General features: G+C 38.9%; 1 protein-coding gene and 1 long non-coding RNA gene across 2 annotated transcripts in view; both read left to right on the top strand.

Moving 5' to 3' along the window:
- Window positions 1–13,414, top strand: part of PWP1 (PWP1 homolog, endonuclein) — a 16,303-nt gene extending 2,889 nt beyond the window's left edge. Inside the window, exons 5-14 of the mRNA XM_014535983.1 lie at window positions 2,966–3,076; window positions 4,260–4,390; window positions 4,963–5,024; window positions 6,965–7,061; window positions 7,857–7,918; window positions 9,058–9,169; window positions 11,337–11,427; window positions 11,521–11,642; window positions 12,546–12,651; window positions 13,075–13,414. Coding sequence (XP_014391469.1) covers window positions 2,966–3,076; window positions 4,260–4,390; window positions 4,963–5,024; window positions 6,965–7,061; window positions 7,857–7,918; window positions 9,058–9,169; window positions 11,337–11,427; window positions 11,521–11,642; window positions 12,546–12,651; window positions 13,075–13,184 — 1,004 coding nt within the window. The 3' untranslated portion in view covers window positions 13,185–13,414. The remainder of the gene's footprint in view (window positions 1–2,965; window positions 3,077–4,259; window positions 4,391–4,962; window positions 5,025–6,964; window positions 7,062–7,856; window positions 7,919–9,057; window positions 9,170–11,336; window positions 11,428–11,520; window positions 11,643–12,545; window positions 12,652–13,074) is intronic.
- Window positions 13,415–14,391: 977 nt separating this feature from the next.
- LOC106725306 lies at window positions 14,392–15,862 on the top strand. The gene is made up of 2 exons (XR_001361170.1): window positions 14,392–14,536; window positions 14,960–15,862. It is a non-coding gene; the product is annotated as an uncharacterized LOC106725306 (long non-coding RNA).
- The last annotated feature ends 1,314 nt before the right edge of the window (window positions 15,863–17,176 follow it).

Here is a 17,176-nt window from a genome sequence, read left to right as displayed (position 1 = left end):
GCTGCCTCCTGCACACTCCCCACTGGGGATGTGCCCACAACCAAGGTACATGCCCTTGACCGGAATCGAACCTGGGACCCTTGAGTCCGCAGGCCGACGCTCTATCCACTGAGCCAAACCGGTTAGGGCTCATTTAAACATTTTTGTTAGTTTTCCCCCCATTGAGAAAACCTGGATGTAAAACTATACTGAAACACAAGGGGAAATATAATCCTATCACCCACAGGTAACTGGTTCACCTGGTTTTTTATTCCAGTCTCCTTCCTGGCTGCTTTTCCTTTGTATGGCAAAGAGTATACTCAACAGACAGGTTTTTATCCTTTTTTTTCCCCCCAGAGTTATTTCAAATATTGCCCCTTTTGTGATACATTTTTTTCTTCATAAAAATCCCATACAGAAATCTACATTTCCCTTTAGGAACCAGAACATCTTGGTCACATTCCCAGTTCAGGGAATGCTTGTGTCTAAGCCAGAGATGTCTCCTGTGATTCTGAAGTGGGCAGTGATTTGAATTTTTTATTTTTGGATTTTTAAATCACAAATTCTAATGTTGATATTTACTAATCAACAAACACTAATTGAGTGTTTCTTTGCCCTTTTGTTTCTCTGCACACATCCTCAGACAGGTCCATCCCTGCCCAGATACTCGCCTTCCCCACTGTGTTCTAGTCATCTTTCTTAAATTTTGAAGCTTCAATGAGATTGTTAGGCTAAGCACTGTTGCACAGTTTGAAAATTATGACCTTTAAATTTAACGTTTATTGGCATCTTCCAGGTTACTGTCATTCTATTTATTATGTTGAATTTCTGTAACTCTTCACAATCTTTAAGGCTATGTACAGGAAGTCTATTGAATAGGCTATTGTTATCCCATGGCCCATTGCGATCTATCTATATATGTAAAAGCCTAAGCAACTCAATGAGCTGTCGAACAGTTGCTATGACACGCACTGACCACCAGGGGACAGATGCTAAACACACAGGATCACGCTTCCTCCTGTCTGGATTGGGCCTGCGGGGATCAGGCCAAAACTGGCTATCTGACATCCCCCAAGGGGTCCCGGATTGCGAGAGGATGCAGGCCAGGCAGAGGGACCCCACTGGTGCACAAATCCATGCATTGGGCCTCTAGTTTATAAAATAAAAAGAGCTTTAAATTGCAGATATTTCAACATGAAGTTACTCTAATTATCTTCGAACTTCTTAATGTATTTCATGCGAAAACCACATTGGTGAAATTTTTAATTTTAAACAATTAAAACTTGCAGTTTGTCATCACTTGATTTTTATACATTCTCATGTGAGAACTTATTGGTATTTCCTTTTAATTTAGTGAGTATCAGAGAGGAGTTGAGAACTTAAAGTAAAGTAGTTGTAGTCCTACTTCCTTCTATATTTTATTCGGATTTAGTGTGAAGCCCCAAATTATCCAGCAATCTCTATTCAAGAATATTTGCAAAATTGCATTCTAAAGCCTATCTGAATGTAGATCTGATATGGTTAAAATTGGGAGATCGTTTTAAAGCATCGTCATCTTCTTATTTAAAATGTAGGCTGAATACATTGACCAAGCTGAGGTTCTCATAGGACCACAAGCTAGTCGTTTTAAACATGCGTTCTCATCCTGAGTGATAAGATAGAGCAGTATGTGGAATCGGCTGATGCAGATCTGTTCCAGAAGCAGAGGTCTGAGGAATTAAAATCTTAGGTTACAGTATTAACAACTCTTCTAACAAAAAAGTTCTAGTTTATCGGTCTTTTTAAAAGACTTCTTAGTCATTGAGTGTAACAGCGTTTTTCCTCTTAATGAAGGAGTTAAGTCTTATAGCTGCCATATTCCCAAAAAGTGTTCTCAGGAGTTTTATTTACATCATTGGTCATCATAAACTTTTTTCAATATTAATGAAGTAATTTTGCCAAGCATTTAGATTTCTAAATGAGTTATTTCTCTTCAGTCCCGCTTTTTATTTGTTCTTCCCAACTTATAACCAGATAGATCTTTAAAAGATAAAGTAATAATTACAGTCATGCTCTGCTTAATGAGGGGATAAGTTCTGAGAAATGCATAATTAGGCAGTTTTGTCCTTGTGCAGACATTACAGAGTTCACTTCACAAACCTAGATGTTAGAGCCTACCACACACCTGGGCTACATGGGATAGCCTATTGCTCCTAGGCTGCAGGTAACATGTACAACATACTACTGAACAAAACAACATGAAATATAGTCAAGCACAGGAGGAAATGATGCAATTAAGATAGTCAACACGAGCTATATGAGACTGCTACCAAATTAACCAGCATACCGTGGATTTTTTAATAAGTAGTGAGAGTACACGCTGACGTAGTAAGTATAGTAAGTACATAAACCAGTAATATAATTGTTTATCATCATTATAAAGCACTGTGTATTGTACATAATGCATGTGTTGTACTTTTATATAACTCGCAGTGCAGATTTGTTTACACCAGCATGACCACAGACGTGTAACACATTGCACTGCAACGTCATGACAGCTACGATGTCACTAGGCGATAGGAATTTCTCAGTTTCATCATAATCTTTGGGGACTGCTGTCAAATATGTGGTCTATTGATGGCTGAAACGTTGTTCCGCAGTGCATGACTGCTCCTTACGGAGACCTCATGACTGATTATTTTCTGTAATGGGTGAGCCAGAAGATAGGACCATTGCAGCTGTGAGCATGCAGATGGTGTATTCAGGCAGGTGTCAATTCTCTGTCAGTGTTCTTGGCCCCAGTTGGGGCACACTAGGTGATGGCAGTATATTAGACATGCGGATATTTTACCTAGCAGTAACAACTTGGGCATCTCCTTTAATGTCATCCAATATGTCTCCTTTTACGCATGTGGCACCTGCAGGTTTAATAGGGAGAGAGTGTTCTTTTGAGTGGGATGTGATTTCTTATTCTGATACAATAAAGTCTCTTTTCCAATCTTTGCAGTTTATAATCAAGAAGAAGATTCTTTTTATGTACACCATGATATACTGCTGTCTGCATACCCTCTGAGTGTGGAATGGCTGAATTTTGATCCTAGCCCAGACGATTCTACTGGTAATTAGAAAACTTAAGATTGCACAGTGGTTCCTAGTCCTATGTGTTTTTCCTAGCCACTTAAGTTAGGTATTCTGTATGAATGTTTACAGAATTGATGTTTTATGAAGTTAATGTTTTATGAAGTTGTAGTTATATAATCCTTAAAACACAATCATGTAATTGTTTTGGGTCTGTATGTCTCTACACTTCAGATAAGCAGAAGAACAAGGCCTGAAAGCATTTTGGGCTGCAGAACTGTATGATGGTCTCATAAAAACCCAGTATAGCCCTAGCCGGTTTGGCTCAGTATATAGAGTGTCGGCCTGTGGACCAAAGGCTCCCGGGTTCGACTCCAGTCAAGGGCACATACTTTGGTTGCAAGCTCCTCCCCGGCCCGGACCTGGTCAGAATTCGTGCAGGAGGCAACCAATCGATGTGTTTCTCTCACATCAATGTTTCTCTCTGTCTTTACCTCTCTTTCTCACTTTCCCTAAAAAGCAATGGAAAAATATCTTCGAGTGAGGATTAACAACAAAAAAACAGTATAAAATGGCATAATGTGTCTGATGTTATCAGCTAGAGTTCAGGGACAAGACCCTTTTCAGAAAACCAAATAAGACCAAAGTGAAGAGAGACTAAGGTTCTCATGTTAGTCTTTTTAGCCAAAGCTTCACACTGCTGGTTACCCTGTCCTGTTTGTTCTTAACCAGGGTAAAGTCTGATACCATAACCTTACATCTCATTGACAAAGCTGTTCACATTCCTGATCTGATCAGATCCTTATCCTCACAACATTCCATGAAGGTTGGAAGGGGTTTTATTCTCATTAGCTAAGTGAGGACCTGGAGCCAAGGGACAGAGCCCTTGTTACCGAGCCCTTTTGACCCAAGAACCTAGCAGCACAGCATTGGCATTATCTGGGAGCTGGTTAGAAATGCAGGGGTGGGGCCCCACCCAAGACCTCCTGAATAGAATCTGCATTTTACTACATGCACATGATGTGTATGCAAATGAAAGTTAGAGCAACTGCTCTCAGCCATTGCTCAATTACTCTACAGTGTTGTGTATTTTGTTAGGAGTAGTTTTCTTTTCCTGTCTTTGACTTGTCCTTAACCAAATACCTACAGATCACATACTACATACAAGGCTCTGGTGCCAGAAGGAAGTCACTTTTAAGTCATAATTACATTTACTCCTGCAGGAAATTATATTGCTGTGGGAAACATGACCCCCGTTATTGAAGTGTGGGACCTGGATATAGTGGACTCTTTAGAGCCAGTCTTCACACTTGGAAGTAAGCTGTCGAAAAAGAAGAAAAAGAAGGGAAAGAAGGTAAGCAAGTTAACAGATATTTATACTAATGACAAACTTAAGTTTACTGGGGCTGGGGGAGGAGGGACAAGATCCTACTCTTTTTCAATTAAACACTTTTGGTGAAACAGGCCAGGTAGTTATAAAGTTACAGTAGCTTCTAGTTTCAAAAAGCTCATCAAAGGAAAAATTGGTATCTACATAAAACCTGTTAACACCTTATTCATGATTTCCTTTATAGTAATGATTCACACTAATATGCTGGTTTTGAACTTTAAAAAATTTCCATTTAGCCTTCAGTATGTTGAATTCTAAATATCCATGTATTAATTCCTGTAGCTTTTACTCTGTTAAGTTTTGTGGAGGGGCACTGGTATTTGTAGAATTATATCATGTATATTAAGAACTACTGTAGTTTCTCCTCTAAAGATTCTTTATCATGGCCCTATAAAGTAACAGGGAAACAAGGTGCTTCCTTTTCTTAGTCTTCAGGTTTCCTTAAGATCAGAACAATAATCTTAAGATTTAAAGAATCTTTCAAATCAGTTTTATTTGGGGGAGACTTTGATACAAAAAGTAATTAATAATTACAGAGTTCCTCCGCAGAGGGGCATACCGATGCTGTCCTGGACCTTTCTTGGAATAAGCTGATCAGGTAAGCAGACTTAACATTCTGAGGGTTGTCTTTTCACTCTCTAGATCAGTGGTTCTCAACCTGTGGGTCGTGACCCCTTTGGCGGTCGAACAACCCTTTCACAGGGGTCGCCTAAGACCATCCTGCATATCAGATATTTACATTACGATTCATAACAGTAGCAAAATTACAGTTATGAAGTAGCAATGAAAATAATTTTATGGTTGGGGTCACAACATGAGGAACTGTATTTAAAAGGCCAGAAGGTTGAGAACCACAGCTCTAGATGGTGTTATTTGCAGCACAAAGTTTTGCGTGTTCATGATGTCCAATTTCTCTCTTTTGGTGTTTACACTTTTGGAGTCATATCTAAGAAACCATTGCTTAACCCAAAGTCACGAAGATTTATACCTATTTTCTTGAGAGCTTTATAGTTTTGGCTATTGATTTAGGTCTGTGATCTGTTATGAATTACTTTTTGTGTATAGTATGAGATAGGGGTCTAATGTAATTTTTTTAAATCTATATATATAAAAGCCTAAGCGACCGTTCGACCAGTAGCTATGATGCACACTGACCACCAGAGGGCAGATGCTCTGACCGATAGGTTAGCTTGCTGCTAGGGTCTGGGTGAGACAGGCTGGACACACCCTGGAGCCCTCCTGTGGTCCCTCCCTGGCCCCAATTGTGCACCAGTGGGGTCCCAGATTACGAGAGTGTGCAGGCCAGGCTGAGGTACCCCACCAGTGCACGATCAGGGCCTCTAGTATATACATATATTTTTATTGATTTCGGAGAGGAAGAGAGAGGGAAGAGAAACATTAATGATGAGAGAAAATCACTGATTGGCTGCCTCCCACACGCCCCCAACTGGGGATCGAACCCACAACTTGGGCATGTGACCTTGACTGGAATCAAACCTAGGACCTTTCAGTCTGCAGGCCAACGTGCTATCCACTGAGTCAAACCAGCTAGCCTCTAACGTCATTTTTTTTAAAAAATTTATTTTAGAGGGAGAAAGGGAGAGAGAGACATCAATTTGTTGTTCTGCTTATGAATTCATTGGCTGATTTCTTGTATATGACTTGACTGGGTATCAAACCTGCAACATTGATATATCAGGATGCTCTAGCCAACTGAGCTACTGGACCAGGACTTTAGCATCATTCTTTGGCAGGCAGCTATCCCTTTGTTGGAAAAACTGTTCCCCATTGGACAGTGGATAATGTTAGCACCCTTGACCATAAATTAGGGTTTATTTCTGGACTCTTCATTCTACTTTGTTAACCTGATGCCAGCACCACATTGTTGTGATTAATGTAGCTTTTCAGTCAGTTTTGGAATCAGAATCTGATTTTATTCAACTTTGCTCTTCCTTTTTAAGATCATTTTGGATTCCTAGCATTTCCAAATAAAGTTTAAATCCAGCTTTTGTCAGTTTTCTGCAAAAATGTCAGCTGGGATTTTGAAAGGGATAGGTCAATCTGTAGATGGCAGACAGTATTTCTGTTTCAACATTAAGTCTTCCAGTCCATGAACATGGAATATCTTTCTGTTAATTTGGATATCCTTTCTTTGAATTATAGTTTTCAATACGTATGTCTTGAATTTCTTTTATTAAATTTATTCCTAAGTATTTTCTTCTTTGATGCTATTGTAAATGAAATTCTTACACTTAATGCTCTTGATCTTTAAAAGATTACCTGACTTGTTTCCTCCCTTTCTCAGAAATGTGCTGGCAAGTGCATCAGCTGACAACACTGTTTGGCTGTCAGTTAATTTGCATATCTCCCTGATTAGCCAATGGGAAGGGTAGCGGTCGTACGCTAATTACCATGTTTCTCTTTTATTAGTGTAGATTCCTAAGTATTTTCTTCTTTGATGCTATTGTAAATGAAATTCTTACACTTAATGCTCTTGATCTTTAAAAGATTACCTGACTTGTTTCCTCCCTTTCTCAGAAATGTGCTGGCAAGTGCATCAGCTGACAACACTGTGATTCTGTGGGATATGTCCTTGGGGAAACCAGCAGCTAGCCTTGCTGTGCACACAGACAAGGTATGATGATTTAGTGGGTCAAAGGGATTCTTAAAAATCTGAGACAAATATTGGCTACAAATAATCCCAAATATTTATAAGTGGCTTTTTGTGAATCAGAGTGCTTTGACATGCTATCTCAGTGGATCTTCCCAAAGGCCTGTGTTATAGTTACCCAGCTAAGATGCAACAACAGGTGCAGAAAGGTGAAGTGACTAGGAACATTCGTGCTTTGTAACATGTTGGCAGAGACTCCTAAAATGCACACTGTGGGGACCCCTACAGCATGTAGAGTTGCCCAGATGTTTGACCACACTCCTTTTTCTCCTGAATATATTTTAACACTTGAAGGACATATATATTAAGCCAGCAACTCTCAACCTGTTCGCGACCCCTTTGGTGGTCGAACGACCCTTTCACAGGGGTCGCCTAAGACCATCCTGCATATCAGATATTTACATTACGATTCATAACAGTAGCAACATTACAGTTATGAAGTAGCAACGAAAATAATTTTATGGTTGGGTCACAACATGAGGAACTGTATTTAAAGGGCCAGAAGGTTGAGGACCACTGTAAGCCAAACGCAAGTTGGGGAATGCTGTATTATGTCTTAAGTGTCAACCTTTATTTGGAAATAAGTTTTGTCCTTTTGATCTTGCAGTACATTTATGTTCCTTTAAATAGGGCTAAATTTCAGGGGAAATTTATTAAAAAAAACAAAACACACTGCCAAACTGATTCTCACCAAGTATTAGGCAGCTTTACCAAAACCAAACAAGCAGATTTATTCATTTATGTTTTTTTTCCTTTTAGGTCCAGACTCTGCAGTTTCATCCATTTGAAGCACAGACTCTGATTTCTGGATCATATGATAAGTAAGAAAGCATTGCATTTCAGGAGTTATCACTACTGTTCTTATCCCCATGAACTAACTCAGAAAGCATCACCTGATGCTCAGAAAGCATTGCTGAGGCACCTATGTGTTTAAATTATTAGTAATACTTCTTTGTCCTTTTCAATTTTAGTCATTTCAATCTGCAAGGGAATGTGATGTGTCATGATGATGTAGTTCCTAAGTAGCAACAACTTTGATTTTTAGAGGGTTTAGGAGTTAGCCATTGCTATGAAACCAGCTATCCCAAAATTCAGTGACTTGAAATAATAACCATTTATTTCATATGCCTCTGCAAGACTGAGCTAATCTATTCTGTATTCAGTCGTAGCTTTTCTGGGCCATGGAGACTTGGCTCCCCCCCCGCCACGTTTTTCATCTCCTGGGACCAGCGGGCTAGGTTATGGTGAGGTCAAAAGCTCAAGCAGAGATGTCAAGGCCTTTTGAGACCTAGGCTCACAACTAGTACACTTATGTCTTAGTCTCTTGGCCAAAACAGATCACATGGAGTGAGAAATGAGCTCTGCCTTTATGGGAAGAATTCCCACGTCACTGACAGAGGGCATGGCTGTAGGGAGAGGTGAAGAATTGGGCCCACTAATTACTACAGGGGAGCTCCCAGTCCTACGTGTGCTGCTTCTCTCAGATTGGGTCTGGAGATGGGAAGGATAGCGCGTAGAAACAGAAACTCAGTCTTTATTTTCATTCCATGTCCTTTTGAAGAGTGTTATGTTTACATTTATTAGCTGGGATTCATGCAAAATTAGAAAAGTATCCATAGGTTCCCCCAACAAAGTAACCTTCTTGAACAGAGTAAGTGCGACTAGAACAGGGGTGATCTGGCTCTGAGCACGACTGGGGAAGGGAAAGTTAGAAACTGTCCTGGTCTTTCAGAAATACAGATAACTCATCTTGTACGTGGAGGATTTGACCTGGAGAAGGAGTCCACCAATCAATGACCATCAACTCATTTTTTCTAGTTTATTTTGGAACCTCAAAGCAGGCTTTAAATAATTGGATCCTGACTTCACAGTGTTTAATTACCATGTCATTAAAAATAAACTTAAAACGTATAGGAGAACTGGAACTCTGAAAACCTTACCTTTGCCTTTATGTGTGCAGGTCAGTGGCTTTGTATGATTGCCGAAGTCCAGATGACAGCCATCGAATGTGGCGATTCAGCGGGCAGATTGAGAGAGTGACTTGGAATCATTTTTCACCTTGTCATTTCTTGGTAAGATTATGCATTTACTGTTTTGCTTATCCTGGTTACTATACTTATTTTCTGTAATTCTATTATAGAGAGACTCTCTGAAAAGCTTTTCTGTATTAATATGACTTGGAAAGAGAATAATGCGCCAGCCACAAAAAAAAATAGTAAATGTAAATAATTTTGCTAATTTCCAACCATTCCAAAGTGTGCCAAGTTTTAATTGATCATTTTATTGTGTTTTTTAAAATCCTTGACATGGTTAATATTCTTTTAATGACTATAGCACTGTCTCCCAGATAGGAAAAATTATAAGATGTTTCTGTAAATACCCTCAGTGTCTGTAGGATGACAGTTTTCTATGTAGCATCCAAAGATTCCATTTACATTTCAATCCATGGAAAGATGAAATCCCAGCTTTCATCCAGAGGGAAGAGTAATTAAAGAATTCTACACCCATATATTTCCTAATTTTCCTAAAGTAAATAGTAGGGCTTTGTGAGGGAGAGTTCTTTATAAAACAGTGTTCTTAAAATATGTGGACATTTTAATAATAATAGAGCTCCCAGCTGAGCTACCCTAAGCTGGATCAGGAGTGAAGTCCCAGTTGTATTTGAATATAATTTGATTTTTTACAGAGAGGAAGGGAGAGGGATAGAGAGTTAGAAACATCGATGAGAGAGCAACATCGATCAGCTGCCTCCTGCACACCCCATACTGGGGATGTGCCCGCAACCAAGGTACATGCCCCTGACCGGAATCGGACCTGGGACCTTTCAGTCCGCAGGCCGAGGCTCTATCCACTGAGCAAAACCGGCTACAGCCCCAGTTGTATTTGAGTTGTATGTTAGCTGTCAACAGTCAAGCACACGCATTCCTTAGGTTATTTGCTAGCAAATGGTCATCGGTCCTCAAATCACATTTAAGGAAATGGGAAGTGATCAAAATAACATGGTTTAGTCTCAAAGGATGAGACCTCCTTCCCTTGTTTTTATCCCCATCCACAGCCCAGTCTTTAAGACTACATCAATTATCCTTTCTCTTTTTCCTCTACTGGCTGTTGGTCTTGGCTCAAGTCTCTCTCCCATCCTTGACTAGGTCTGTTTCTTAATTCCTTTGTTTCTTCTCCCTAACATGAAAGTGTAACAACCCACTGTAATCTGCCTTTTTTTAAAAATATACATTTTTATTGATTTCAGAGAGAAAGGAAGAGAGAGAGAAACATCAATGATGAGAGAATCATTGACTGGCTGCCTCTTGCACATCCCCCACTGGGGATCGAGCACACAACCCGGGCATGTGCCCTTGACCAGAATCGAACTTGAGACCCTTCAGTCTGTAGGCCAATGCTCTATCCACTGACCCAAACCAGCTAGGGCTGTAATCTGCCTTTCAGTCCTTATATGATTGACTCTCCCCACCAAAATATTGACAGCATTCATCTTGCCTTTCTTCAGAGCCCTATTTCCTTGGCTTCCCTGACATTCTTTGTTATTCCCTCCTCCCTCTTGATTCTTCTATGAGCTCCTCCCCACCCTGTACTTTAAGTGACCATACTTTCCATGCCTCTGTCCTCAACACACTGGTCTTTATAATTTTCCATCACCATTTATCCCCTCTGTGCCCTCTTCCACCTCCTTCCCCACCCCCAACACACTGGTCTTTTAATTCTACACTCCAAGGGCGTGTCCCCTGTTCTCATGAATGTGACTACACCTCTGTGCTTTCACCTTTGTAATCCTAGTCCTGTGGTCGGCAAACCGCGGCTCGCGAGCCACATGCGGCTCTTTGGCCCCTTGAGTGTGGCTCTTCCACAAAATACCACATGCAGGCGCGCATGTACAATGCGATTGAAACTTCATGGCCCATGCGCAGAAGTCGGTTTTTTGTGGAAGAGCCACTCAAGGGGCCAAAGAGCCGCATGTGGCTCACAAGCTGAGGTTTGCCAAACACTGTACCACTCCCATAGGTTCCCACTTACACCCAGCTGCGTAATGAATGTATCAGCTGAATTAGTCCATGTAAAAGCAAACTCAGCTTATCTATAAGTAAATTCTTTCTGTCCACGTTAATGTTTAATAAGCCCTCAGGTAAATCGGGTTATGGCTGACTTACTATAATTTATACTGTTACCCATTGTTAAATTTTATTGTCATATAACATGATCTTGCTCATCTTCTACTCTTTCCAGGCCAGTACAGATGACGGCTTTGTATATAATTTGGATGCACGTTCAGATAAGCCAATTTTTACACTTAATGCACACAATGATGAAATCTCTGGTGAGCAAAACTAGTATTTCATTTCTCTTAAATTAGGATGAAGTAAATGTGTATCTCAAAGTCATTGGAGTCTGTGAACTAATCTTCCTTTAGGTCTTGATCTCAGCAGTCAAATCAAGGGTTGCCTTGTGACTGCATCAGCAGACAAGTATGTGAAGATCTGGGACGTATTAGGAGATAGGCCAAGTCTGGTTCACTCCAGGGACATGAAAATGGTAAGGCTGTTTTCTGTCTCTGATCTCTATTGTATGTCATTCTCCAGGAGCCATTGCATTAAATACGGATTTATTGGGGAAGTTCATTTTGAGCTTAGCCAAATTTGGTGAGATTTATGATGTAGGATAGTTTAAGGTGAAATCAATGACTATTTTTTACCCTAAAATCACATTTTACCTTAAATCAATACTGTCCCCGGAAATCTTGAACCTTTATGGCACCATAGTGATCAGTTTATCACTTCTTTGCATAACTAGTTCTGACTACACTAATAAAATTGATTATGTAGTGGCAAAAAAATTAGAAATAATGAATTCATTCATTCAGCAAATATTTATTGCATACTTACTGTGTGCCAGGCACTGAGTTATATAAATTAAGTTGCAGACACAGAACACTGTAACTGTTTAAAAGTGAATATATGTGTGTGTAAATATTTGTGGAAAGGCAGGTAACAGAAGCAATTTTTATAGTGCCATCCATGCTTATATTTAAATGTTTTAAGTGCTTGAATGAGTATTTTTAAATCTAGAAGACCCTATCCCAAAACATGAACAGTGATTATCTTACCAAGTGGTTTTTATACTTTTTGTTGTTTTCTATGATACACGTGTTATCAGTAACAAATGAAAACATTAAAAAAATTTGAAGATGATTTAGTAGTGACCTCTGGTATCACCATCATTCCTTAAAAAAGAATTAAAAGTGCTTAGCAGATTAGCTTTAATAGGAAATCCGTAATAGACAGAATGATAATGGAGGTAAGAGACCTGAGTGGTCATCCCAAGCATACACACATCCTCACAGAAGGTCCATAATGCAGAACTTGTCTGGCTTCCTATTATAATTTCTTTCCAACTTGACTGAACTACATTTGAAATCAATTATTCTCTTCTCCCCAGGGAGTTCTCTTCTGTTCTGCCTGTTGCCCTGATTTGCCATTTATTTATGCCTTTGGAGGTCAGAAAGAAGGGCTTCGGGTCTGGGATATAAGCACAGTGTCTTCGGGTAAGAATCTTAATTTCCTGCCTTTTCTGAATGAGTTCTGTAAATAAGCAGCAAAGGTAGACCCTGTGGTCATCCTGTAGTATAGTCTGCTTAGGAATAGGGTTAAATGTAATTTAGAAATGTTTATGTTCACAAATAATTTTGTCTTTAGACTTTAAAATGTAGGCCATTTAAAAATATCTATTATCTTTATATGCCAAAACTTGAATTTTAAATTTGAAAGATCTCAATGGGAAAACTGGAAGGAAATGTAGCATGGCCTCAAAGAATGACCCTCCCAGGATGAATAAATCTGCTCAAAGGGCCCCTCCCTTCCTGAAGCTACCTTAGAGTAGAAAAACTTACTGCTCATATTTTTCTCTTTTTATATTAAGAGTATTTTAGTTTTCTGATCTGGTAATTGCTTAACTCTTTGTGTTCTAGTAAATGAAGCATTTGGAAGACGAGAGAGGCTTGCTCTTGGTAATACAAGAAATTCATCAATTAATGGCCCTTTTGGAAGCAGGAGCTCAGACACACCAATGGAGTCTTAATGAGGATCATGCAATTTCCTGTTTTGTTTACCTTAACTCAATTTTAAAAGCTGGCCTAAAATGTACCATGTGTAGTGACAGAATCAAAATTGATTTCCAACTACCTGACATTCCTCTAGTGGTAGCTAAACAAGGCTGCTCAGAGTGCTTGCCGTCCCAGTCTGCAGTGTATAAAGCTCCCGTTGCAGATCTCCTTGGAAAGGGTAATAAAAAAGGTTTTAAAAAAATGATTCCTTAAATATGCCATCTGTCACAGGTAATCTAAGTTTGTAACGTAGCTAGTAATTTACAGGATTTTGCTCTTTTTAAAAATTATATGATCTTAATAGATGGGTAAACCCAGGTCAGGAAGAGTTGTGGTTTGGCCGACATTGCACAGTAGGCCACAAACAGAGGAGTGCAGTTTCCAAACTGACTGTTCTGCAGTTAATGCTCATGACTTAGAAGTGTAGAAGTGTTCTCAAAGAAGAAAGACATCATATAATGATAAAGGTTCAATCCAGCAAGAGGATATAACATTCATAAATTTTATGCACCCCAACATAGGACTGGATAAATACAGTAATAGTAGGGGCCTTTAATATTCTACTTTCACCAATGGCTAGATACTTCAGACAGAAAAATCAATAAACAGTGTCCTTAAACAACTTGTTAGACCAAGAAGACGTGACATTACAGAACATTCCATCCAAGAAACAATATAGATTCTTCTCAAACAAGGAAAAATTCTACAGGACAGATCGTTACATCACAAAATGTGTCTCAATAAATTTTTACTTTAGCTTTTCCCTTCCAGTAATCACTGTTGCCTATGAGGGTTTTTTTTTTTAATACCTTCTCCTTTTTCACCCAGCCCCCCAGCTATCTCCCCTCTAACAGCTGTCACTCTGATATGAATATCAAACATCTTCTCCAACCACAATAGCATGAAACTAGAAACCAATTACAAGAAAACTGGAAAATGCACAACAATACAGAGATTAAACAAAAAATTTGAAGATGATTTAGTAGTGACCTCTGGTATCACCATCATTCCTTAAAAAAGAATTAAAAGTGCTTAGCAGATTAGCTTTAATAGGAAATCCCTAATAAAATGATAATGGAGGTAAGAGACCTGAGTGGTCATCCCAAGCATACACACATCCTCACAGAAGGTCCATAATGCAGAACTTGTCTGGCTTCCTATTATAATTTCTTTCCAACTTGACTGAACTACATTTGAAATCAATTATTCTCTTCTCCCCAGGGAGTTCTCTTCTGTTCTGCCTGTTGCCCTGATTTGCCATTTATTTATGCCTTTGGAGGTCAGAAAGAAGGGCTTCGGGTCTGGGATATAAGCACAGTGTCTTCGGGTAAGAATCTTAATTTCCTGCCTTTTCTGAATAAGTTCTGTAAATAAGCAGCAAAGGTAGACCCTGTGGTCATCCTGTAGTATAGTCTGCTTAGGAATAGGGTTAAATGTAATTTAGAAATGTTTATGTTCACAAATAATTTTGTCTTTAGACTTTAAAATGTAGGCCATTTAAAAATATCTATTATCTTTATATGCCAAAACTTGAATTTTAAATTTGAAAGATCTCAATGGGAAAACTGGAAGGAAATGTAGCATGGCCTCAAAGAATGACCCTCCCAGGATGAATAAATCTGCTCAAAGGGCCCCTCCCTTCCTGAAGCTACCTTAGAGTAGAAAAACTTACTGCTCATATTTTTCTCTTTTTATATTAAGAGTATTTTAGTTTTCTGATCTGGTAATTGCTTAACTCTTTGTGTTCTAGTAAATGAAGCATTTGGAAGACGAGAGAGGCTTGCTCTTGGTAATACAAGAAATTCATCAATTAATGGCCCTTTTGGAAGCAGGAGCTCAGACACACCAATGGAGTCTTAATGAGGATCATGCAATTTCCTGTTTTGTTTACCTTAACTCAATTTTAAAAGCTGGCCTAAAATGTACCATGTGTAGTGACAGAATCAAAATTGATTTCCAACTACCTGACATTCCTCTAGTGGTAGCTAAACAAGGCTGCTCAGAGTGCTTGCCGTTCCAGTCTGCAGTGTATAAAGCTCCCGTTGCAGATCTCCTTGGAAAGGGTAATAAAGGTTTTAAAAAAATGATTCCTTAAATATGCCATCTGTCACAGGTAATCTAAGTTTGTAACGTAGCTAGTAATTTACAGGATTTTGCTCTTTTTAAAAATTATATGATCTTAATAGATGGGTAAACCCAGGTCAGGAAGAGTTGTGGTTTGGCCGACATTGCACAGTAGGCCACAAACAGAGGAGTGCAGTTTCCAAACTGACTGTTCTGCAGTTAATGCTCATGACTTAGAAGTGTAGAAGTGTTCTCAAAGAAGAGAGACATCATATGATAAAGGTTCAATCCAGCAAGAGGATATAACATTCATAAATTTTATGCACCCCAACATAGGACTGGATAAATACAGTAATAGTAGGGGCCTTTAATATTCTACTTTCACCAATGGCTAGATACTTCAGACAGAAAAATCAATAAACAGTGTCCTTAAACAACTTGTTAGACCAAGAAGACGTGACATTACAGAACATTCCATCCAAGAAACAATATAGATTCTTCTCAAACAAGGAAAAATTCTACAGGACAGATCGTTACATCACAAAATGTGTCTCAATAAATTTTTACTTTAGTTTTTCCCTTCCAGTAATAACTGTTGCCTATGAGGGTTTTTTTTTTTTTTAATACCTTCTCCTTTTTCACCCAGCCCCCCAGCTATCTCCCCTCTAACAGCTGTCACTCTGATATGAATATCAAACATCTTCTCCAACCACAATAGCATGAAACTAGAAACCAATTACAAGAAAACTGGAAAATTCACAACGATACGGAGATTAAACAACATGTACCAAACAACCAATGGATCAAGGAAGAAAAAAAAAATAGAGACTATAAAGACCAATGAAACCAAGAGCTGGGTTTTTAAAAAGATAAAATTGACCAATCTTTAGACCCAGAAGTCTCAAAAATAGGAAAGTGATGCCACAGAAATACAAAAGAGCATAAAAGACTATTATGAACAAATTATATCCCAACAAGTTGGACAACCTAGAAGAAAGAAAATTTCATAGACTGATTACTACTAGAGAGATTGAATCAGGAATAAAAAAATCTCCCAACAAAAGTGCAGGACCATATGTCTTCACTGGTTAATTCTACCAAACATTTAAATAAGAACCAATACCAATCCTCAAACTCTTCTGAAAAAATAGAGGAGGGGATACTTTCACACTCATTTTATGAGGCCAGCATTATTACCCCAAATTGTAGCAAAGTCAGAAAAAGACACAAGAAAATTACAGGCCAATATACTGGATGAACATAAATGTATAAATCCTCAATGAAATATTAGCAAATCAAAAATACATTAAAGGGATCATAAACTATGATCAACTGAGATTTATTCCAGGGATGCAAGGATGGTTCAACATCTGTTAAGTCAAAGTGATAACATCACATTAACAAAATGAAGGATAAAAATTGGACTATTTCAGCCCTAACCGGTTTGCTCAGTGGATAGAGCGTCGGCCTGCAGAATGAAAGGTCCCAGGTTCGATTCCGGTCAAGGGCATGTACCTTGGTTGCGGACACGTCCCTGGTGTGGGGTGTGCAGGAGGCAGCTGATCGATGTTTCTCTCTCATCGATGTTTCTAACTCTCTATCCCTTTCCCTTCCTCTCTGTAAAAAATCAATAAAATATATTTTTTTTGTGCAGGAGGCTGCTGATCGATGTTTCTCTCTCATCGATGTTTCTAACTCTCTATCCCTTTCCCTTCCTCTCTGTAAAAAATCAATAAAATATATTAAAAAAAAAAAACAAATGGAAAGAAATCACATACTCATGGATTGGAAGAATTACTATTGTTAAAATGTCACACTTAATTCGTCTCACTAGCAGTAGCTAGAATCTCTCTGCCTTGAAACCTAGCCAGGGTAAGGTAACTAATTGAGATAACTCGATCAA

The sequence above is a fragment of the Myotis brandtii genome, unplaced genomic scaffold, assembly GCF_000412655.1.
Source record: "Myotis brandtii unplaced genomic scaffold, ASM41265v1 scaffold155, whole genome shotgun sequence".
Lineage (NCBI taxonomy): Eukaryota > Metazoa > Chordata > Mammalia > Chiroptera > Vespertilionidae > Myotis > Myotis brandtii.
The sequence above is the reverse complement of the archived record's forward strand: the minus strand, read 5'-3'. Positions and strand labels throughout refer to the sequence as shown.